Consider the following 8801-nt stretch of genomic DNA (forward strand, 5'->3'; position numbering starts at 1 on the left):
TTGGAATAAAGATGTTTCTTTGAATATTCAGAGTTCTCCTTGGAAAAGAATGAACAGTTGCATTCTCTCAAGGCAGAGGCTTTGGGAATTAATGTGCTATCCTCCTATGACACATGACCTAATGATGCCACCTTATGGACTGGGACAGAAGTTGTAGGTTTATATTTTGAATTTGCATTACTATGTACCTGTTCAAAAAGTCACTGAAAGAGGGGCCAGGGAGATGGCTCAGTGGAATAAGCACTTCCCTAGCAAGTGCAAGGTCCTGAGTTCAATCCCCAATTCTGCAAAAAAAAAAACAACAAAAAAACAAACAAAAAAACAACTAAAAGACCAAGTCAACAAGGGGCTTCTTAAGAGCAAGAGTTTCTTCCACTTTCCAGACCCTAATCCTTCCAACCAACCTCTGTCTTACATCTACATACTGAATTTACATCGACTTTATTTCAAATTACGTGATTTTTCCCTTATAGGCCTACCGCACAGCCCAGTAGCAGTCACACAAAGGCCACTACCTTCTCAAACCTCTGCAAGTCCTTGTCCTAAGAGCATGACCAGAACAGGACACATTCTCTTTCACATATGACACCGTCATCTACTTTTCTGTACACAAAGGCAGCTCTGGGTGCCCAGGTTAGTTCCAAGGAAGACAACAGGAACACACCCATAGAGGTCAACCTAGAAAACTCAAAATCTGGGTATATGGGAACAGGAACATTTGATAATAGCTTTGACTATCCCAGAGGATCGGGTTTAGTCATGTGGGCAAGCAGGACTAAGTCACTTCTGAGTTCTTTTGCATAATCCTCTTAAGGCGAAGAGAAGTATACACACTGTGTAATGAGCTTCTTGCTACTGTCCTAAAAAAAGTATGTCCTTGAAAAAGTGCAGAAACCTTTTTGAAGAAATTAAGATACCAAGAGAACCAAGTGCTCATGGGTTGCAAAATGACAATGATGATGATGATGATGATGATAAAAAAATAAAAAGTTGTCCTAAAAATGTAAGACAAAACAAGGTTTAAGGATGCTTTCTCCAGGTTAAGCTGATGGCCAGAAGGCCTCTCATATAATTTTGTTAACATCTTTCCTTAGAAACAATAGGCCTCGGGTGGAAAAGAGTCAAGGGGAATAGATACTATGAGTCTATGTGGAAAATCAACACTAAGTTCTCCTTCACCTGGTAATGGTTTAATGGCAGCTGCAAACAGAGGCTTAAGAATAGGACAACAGGGCCAGGGAGAGATAGCTCAGGGGTATAAGTGCCTGTCTGACAAGAGCAAGGTCATGAGTTCCAACCCCAGTACCACACAAACGCACACACACACACAATTAAAAAAAATAGGACAACAGTTACTAAATGACTAAAGTGACAATCACTATGACAGTCCTCCCCCTCTGATTTACAACTTTCACCAACCATCAAAGAGCTACCATAAACCAAGAACTTTAACTCTGTTTTCTGGAATGGGGTTCAGAGCAGGGAGACAGGAACTCAGCGGGGCACTGAGTGCACTGTGGAAACTGTGGGTCGTGGCAGCTGTGCTTCCTATTCTGGTTTGTGCAATATGTTTCTTCAGCTTGCCCCCCTTCCCATCTGGCTCAACAGACTCCACAAGTAGATCTCTGGTATTCCTTGCTCCTGGGTATGCATACGAGAGGTGAGAAGGGTATTTCTTAAATACCCTGCTTTGCTTGGTCAGCTTATTTTGCTTACACACAGACAGCAGGACTTTCTTGATAAAAGAAAAAAATTGCAATTTCCTTAACTTAAAAGAGCTAATTCAAAACAAAATAGGAAACTGCTCCAAATGAAAGTCAGTAGAACAAAAGAGAAATAAATACTCAGAGGCTTATAATAAGACCGAGCACATTAGCTACTCAGAGTCACAGTATCCATCTAACCACCATTCCCCATCCCGGCTGTGCACCCCTTGCCCACCCCATCCCCTCTTCAGCTCTGCCCTTTTGTGCATTACTATCCCCAGATGCGGGGACAGGTAAGTCCTCCTCGAAGCTTTCTCCTGAGTCAGTACTTCACTCCTGGAATAAACTCCTTGGCATCTGGGTTCAGGTTACTTTTGCTCTGATGAAAGAAAAGAAAGAAAAACTGTTAGCAAATCCCAAGGCAACCTACACTTTATTTATTTATTTATTTATTTATTTATTTATTTATTTATTTTCAACCTACACTTTATAACTTACTTTCTCCTCACATTTCTTTCTGGTAGTCCTGGGGATCAAGCCCAGGGCAAGTGCTCTTCCACTGAGCTGCCTCCACAGCTCCCTCTAGTGCCCGCCCCTTTCCATTATTGTCAGTACCTTCCCTTCTGCCTTAAGTAGAGAGAAAAAGACTTCCTGTGACCTGGACTGGATTGCTCTCAGCAGCGCCTAATATACTCAGCCCTCAACAAGCTCATTTTCTCCTTCCCACTTGAGGCTCCACTCTTTTATGATACTTTCTAAAATTTCACCAAAAGCCTCTAAATTCAACTCCAAAAAGAATTTTTCAGTTCACTGAATATATTAATCTGGTAAAAATCTGGGTATTATGTGAAACCAGGCAAGACACCATGATATTTTTTTTTTTCAAGCCAGGGATTGAATTTGGGATCTTGTGCTTGCAAAGCAATCATACTCTACTGTTCTTCATCTTTCTGTACTCTCTTTGATTATTATAAATACTTCAAACCTAGGACAACTACAAGCCACAATCATTGTGAACATGATCTGTATGAGAACTACACTGCTTACAGAATTCCATATCACATAAACATGGAAGCAAGGAGTTAATTTATCTGTTCTACATCTAAGCCTCTCAGGGGACTATGTGTCTTCCAAAATGAACAGATAATTTTATGAAAGAATCACTCAAAAGAAAGGGACAGCACTAGATGTTCATTTCAAACCAAACTTCTTCAGTTTCCAAAAATTTATCTCTCATCCCACTTCTTAGAAAAACCCACTGGGAGAAAACTAAAGTTGGGCATGCTGGCAACACTGTTCCTTTCACGGTGCTGTGTGAGGAGTGGCATGACTTCACTATGCCCTCATCAATGCCTGCCTGAGCACTGGAGAAACAGAGGTGAAGATGGCTCCAGAGAAAATGTGCTGACGGCCATAAAACCAGCAGAGTCTGTGATCCCAAAGCCTACACTCTTCTTACTACATCACGTGTACATGGTGCTTACCAAAATATCTTCCGAATCATGCCCATCACTGACTGATAGTCCATTTAACTGTTGCTGCAACTGTCCCATGGCCTGAGGCAGGTCTCGTGCTGGAATAAACCAGTCTTGGTCTTCCTCATCTAGCATCTCCTGAAAGCAGCGGTCCAAGAAGTCTTGCTCCTGCAGCTCCTCCTCTACCTGGCAAACAAAGGAGAGTAGGTCAGGTGTACTAATCCAGGGGGCTCATCCTTTCGAGGGTTTTCCCCGATAATCCTTTCCTTCAGAGGTTACTACTCTGCAACCCAGAATGATCTCATTCAAGACCTAAGAATTAACATGCTTCTAATGGCTGCCTAGACAAAATAATTTTCTTTTACCGAATTCCAACAAGACTAAAAGATAGCTATGCCAAAGAGCAGAGCTCATTCCTATTACTTTGTTTAGTGAAATTTGGTATCATTCATTTTTTGTATCATTTCTAATGCTGTTTTTTTAAATTACTATTTTGTATTCTTTAAATTTTTTTTAAAAAAAAACAGCAGAACTCCTAGGTCTTCACAGACCTTGTAAGATCTATACTATCTGACACAGATATTTTCCACTTATAATGGAAAATCACATTATAATTGATTTTCTATCCTGCAGAAATTCTATCTTGTATAGACAGAGCTCCCTAAATTTCCCACAAAAAGAGAACAGGTAGCACATAAATACCAATTGGTAGTGAAGATTAAACCAAAACCAATTCTCAGGTCCTGGGCCATTTTCTAGTAATGACACCCCTAAAGCAGAAAACTACAAAGCTTTAGAACCTTAGATATAACGAATGCATTTTGGTGTATCAGTGTAGTATTCTCTCAAAACAAGAAATACATGAATATATAAACAACTCTGTATTTCAAAATAAAGCAATATAAACCTAGACTATCTTACACTTTGCAGACACTGTATACTTAGTGAGAATATAGTTTATCACACAGGTTTCTTGTTTTGTTTTCTGAGACAGGGTCTCATTAGCTGATTCAGGCTAGTCTCAATCTTGTCATCCCACTGCCTCCACCTCCCGAATGCTTGAGATTACAGGCATGTGCTACTCTGCCAGGCTCACTGTGCAGATTTTAGTATAACTACTTCTTTTCCTAATTCATATTTGGCAAACCCCTCTTTCCTTCAGCTTGCTTGATGACAGATTCACAGTTCACTAGCATCACCACTGGTAGGGAGGTCAAGCAGAAAATAATTCCAATTGGCCTGGTGAGATGGCTCAGTGGTCTAAAGCACCTACTTAGAACAAGGTTAGCAAAGCACAGGGACCGCGGTTCAATCCCCAAGCACCACATGCCAGCCAGCCCTGCCCCCTGGTGGGCTGAGCTGGCCACACACACACACACAAACACACACACACAAATAAATAATTTTTTTTAAAAAAGTGAAAAAAAAGAAAATAATTCCAATCAACCCACCTTTACCTCATGAATTCAGAAGAAAAATCACTTGTAGCAAGACTTTAAAAATAGTATTTCAGTGTCACAATTGACCACATATTTTATTAACCTCAAGTGAATCATAAAATTATTATAAATTCTTAAAATAACTACAGCAAAATATTTCCAAGCCAAAAGATTTAATGACTGTGTTTGAACATTTCCTAATATTTTCTTTTTTTTTGTATTTAGTACAGGATGTACAAGGTCTTACTACATAGGTCGGACTCCTAGTGATTCTCCTGTTTTCAGCCTCCCAAGTGCTGTGATTACAGGTGTGCACCACCACACCCGGTGTTTCTAGTATTTTCTCTCTTAATTCTTTTTCTAACACTCCCTTTTTCTGCACTTGGTACTGGACCAAGGGCCTCATGCTTGCTACACAAGCACACCTGCCACTGAATGAGATCTCCAGCCCTCCCTATTCTTTATATATATACCCTATCTGAAACATTTTACTTTTGTTGTTTCTGTTTTAAGGCTTTACCAGTTGAATCCATTTCCTTTATTGTAGCAATAATCCATTTTCTTTATATAAGAGTTTTGAAATTAGAACTACAAAAATCAAAATGCAAACATCTCCCTTAATCTCAACAATCAGACATGGATGAATGTTGCCAACAATTTGGAATATACCTATTGTAACTTTTACTTACTATACTTTCACAGGAAAATGATGGGAGCTTAAGAGTTTAAAAAAAAAAAAAAAACACTTGTTAGAAATATATATGCAAATGAGCGATTTAAAAATTCACCAAATATTTTGTGTATCTTTCCACATTGTAGGTAGATGAATTGGCCACCCAAGTCTTTTTCTCTTTTCTCTTAAAAATTCTGTGTGGAATAAGGACATGGTGGCAAACAATGATAATCCTAGAACTCTGGGAGGTTAGAGCAGGAGGATCACAAGTTTGAATCCAGCCTGAGAAACCTAGCAACCTATCTCAAAATTTAAAAAAAATAAATAAAAAAATTGTGTGTAGGATGAAGGACTTATATCATTCACAAATATAACTAGATCGTTCAATCTTATTTAGTTCCTTAGTTCCTGAGTTATACTTCTGGAGATCTTAAATAAGTGTTACCTTGATTGGGAATTTGTAATGGTTTATATCTAGATGTCCTCCCAAAGCCTCAGGCACTCCTAGGTGGGGCTTTGGGGAGCTGACTGGATCATGGGGTGTGACACTCATTGGTGAATTAGTCCTCTGATGAGGTTATAGCTAAAGTAATGCTGGGAGGAGGTGGGTCATGGGGGGTGTGGCTTGGAAGGGTCTAGCTCCTTCCCTACTCCCTTGATCTCTCTCTGCTTCTGACTGCCATTCCATGAATAGTTGCTCCTCTACCACACTACCCTGCCTTGGAGCCAGCCAACTCTTTCCAAGTTGGGTTGTCAGGTTTTGTCTCGGCAACAAGAAAACACTAAGACAAAATTGATTCATTTTCTCCTGAAAACAACACTTCAATCCAATTCTACCAGCCTCACACTTGATAAATATCTTTGCAGATTTTAGGATGACTTTACTGGGCTTCCTCATTCATATTTGGTGAGTCCTTTTACTTTAGCCTGCTTAGTTTCGGGGTTCCAATGTTCTATACTACATGTCTTGAGTTGAATTTTGAGAAAAAATTAGGTTCTAGATAGTAACCTGGACACAGTATTTTTTTTTTGGACACAGTATTTTTTGACACTCCAACAAAATATGTAAGAAAAAAAAATAGTAAGATGAAACAATTTGATAGTAATAAGAACCCTACAATCCAACATAGTGAAAACAAAGTGACCTACAAGGTAGAGGAAAAATGGTATCAATCAAATCCCAAATCCTAAACTCCCAGTTCTCAAATGAAAGACAAGTCAGTCTTCTCTGAAACATAAAATCCTCCACATCGACTCACATAACAGTTCAAAATAATGTTGTCAAAGTAGTATTTCCTATGAAACATTAGGGTTGAGGAAATTTGAGCAAACAATTATTCACCTGATCAGCCCTTTGAAAGGTCTGATATTTACTGCAACCCTTAAAGTTGCCAGGGATATAGCTATCATTGTTTTCCTAGTTCTCAACCAAGTTATAATTTTTAAGGCTCCTAAAAATACTGTGCATGAGTGTGTGTGTGTGCAACACGTGTTCTTGCAAAAAACTAGCTTTCCACTACTTTTCCACACACCTGCATGAGACATAAGAGCTCACAGCTGATACAGTCAGTATAGACATCTAGCTCTTAATAGTCCAAATCCTAGTCAACAGGCTTAAGAGCATGTCAGTGAGTATAATCAGAGCCAGGACAAATCAGTTATGCTTTCTACAATCAATTTTTTTTCATTCAGAGGCTAGATTAAGGCAGAGTAGAACAGGTATGTCACCATAAAAGCCAAACACAACTACTCTAAAACCCCACAGAAAATATATTTATCTTCACTCAGAGTTCTTAATAATCTGCATTTATTTTCAAAATAAAGTACAGAGTATTCCATGTCTTACAAGCCAATAAAATCAATAACCCATAGCTGGGCATGGTGCATCTCTATAATCCCAGAATGCAGGAGGCTGAGATAGGGGGATCACCATGAGTTCATGGCCATCCTGAACTACATGGTGAGACCCTATCTCAAAACAAGCAAACAAAACCAATAACCCCCAAAGTATACAAAACTCACTATCACTGTTCCTTATTGCTCCACATGTCAAGCTATTAATTCTATGCTAATCATGTGAAATCATGCCAGGCATGGTGGCACAAGCCTATATAACCTTGGTACTCTGGAAGGCTGAGGCAGTAGGATCGAAAGTCTGACCCCAGCCTAGGAAACGCAGAGACATTACAAGAAGATGTCAAAAAGGATGGAGAATGCAGCTCAGTATGAAAGTCCTGTGTTCAATCCCCAGAACCACATTCACAGTCACAAACACAAAGCTATGGTCAGGTCATGACCTCAGTCCTTTGGGATTAGTGAGAGCCCTGTTAGATTTTTAACTCTAGGAATCTCCCTCAGTGTTTTACAGTCATCTACAGAAATCCAATAAACAATCTTGTCAGAATGAGGATCGGAGTAGCAGGGCCTCTCCACAGCAATTACTGTGTAACTTAATATCAAAGTACAATTACTACTCAGCAGAACTTAGCTCTGTATGAGCTCATCAGGTAAGAATTTTCAGCTGTCAGCTGATTAATCTGAAGACTTGTCCTCTTTTTTTTTTTTTTGCCGAACTGGAGATTGAACTAAGAGCCTTGTGCTTGCCAGGCAAGTGGTTATTCTACTGAGCCATCTCCCCGGCTCCCTTTTGTCCTCTTTTAATCAGCATGGTAGAGAATTCTCATTGTTTGGTCTTGTTATTTATTTATTTATTTATTTATTTATTTATTTATTGTGTGTGTGGCCAGCTCAGCCCACCAGGGGGCGGGGCTGGCTGGCATGTGGTGCTGGGGGATTGAACCACGGTCCCTGTGTTTTGCTTAGTTTAGCTTGTTCTAAGTAGGTGCTTTAGACCACTGAGCCATCTCACCAGCCCCTGGTCTTGTCTTTTAGCACTGAAGATGCTTTTTGGGCATTCCAGCTGAGGCCTCCAAGTATTTTTTTTTTAAGTTATTATAAAGCAAACTGCACCCGTTTCTCTGGTTTTTCTCTTTGTCAAAGTGACAGTAAAATATTATAGCTGAGTTCCATGTAGCATTAGGGTTTCACTTCTTTACCTGTCTGTTGAAATCCTCTTCATTCTCCATCCACATGTACTCTGCAAATGGGTTTTCCTTCTCATCATGCCCATTTAATCCCTGGTCCTCTTTGGATTTCACACTGGGGGAAGTATTTGCCACACTGGGTCCATTCATTGTGCTAGAATATAAGCAGAATTGAAAGGTTAAGAAGAATGTAAGAATCAAGCAAATACATATAAACCTAAAACATTCTAATTCTTTTAGAAGCTTCTGTAGTTCTGAACCAAAGATTTTTGGGGGCCAGAGAGATGGCTCAATGGAATAAACACTTCCCTGGCAAGCGCAAGGGCCTGAGTTCAATCCCCGGTTCCGCCAAAAAAAAAAAAAAAAAAAAAAACAAAGACCAAAGATTTTTAACTTAAAGGAAGAGAAACTGTTGAACTGTAACTGTTTTTAAAGAAATGAACTGCATCCCTTGCAGCTACCAA

At 39.5% G+C, this 8801-nt stretch overlaps 1 protein-coding gene across 1 annotated transcript; it reads right to left on the minus strand.

The window, feature by feature from the left end:
- Nucleotides 1-249: 249 nt before the first annotated feature.
- On the minus strand, nucleotides 250-8498 carry Paip2b (poly(A) binding protein interacting protein 2B). Its single transcript, XM_004634062.2, has 3 exons — nucleotides 8350-8498; nucleotides 3191-3367; nucleotides 250-2085 (listed from the first exon to the last, which is right to left on the minus strand). Exons 1-3 carry the CDS (start codon nucleotides 8485-8487, stop codon nucleotides 2029-2031), a joined length of 372 nt encoding a protein of 123 aa, XP_004634119.1. The 5' UTR covers nucleotides 8488-8498; the 3' UTR covers nucleotides 250-2028.
- Nucleotides 8499-8801: the final 303 nt, after the last annotated feature.

Source organism: Octodon degus, unplaced genomic scaffold, assembly GCF_000260255.1.
Source record: "Octodon degus isolate 3935 unplaced genomic scaffold, OctDeg1.0 scaffold00058, whole genome shotgun sequence".
Classification (NCBI taxonomy): Eukaryota; Metazoa; Chordata; class Mammalia; order Rodentia; family Octodontidae; genus Octodon; species Octodon degus.

Excerpts from the sequence above, each read along its gene's own strand:
- Paip2b (XM_004634062.2), bottom strand. The coding sequence starts at position 8,487 with ATGAATGGACCCAGTGTGGCAAATACTTCCCCCAGTGTGAAATCCAAA. Across the intron at positions 3,368-8,349 it reads AAGAGGATTTCAACAGACAG|GTAGAGGAGGAGCTGCAGGA; the intron begins GTAAAGAAGTGA and ends TTTGTTTGCCAG. Across the intron at positions 2,086-3,190 it reads ATGATTCGGAAGATATTTTG|AGCAAAAGTAACCTGAACCC; the intron begins GTAAGCACCATG and ends TTCTTTCATCAG.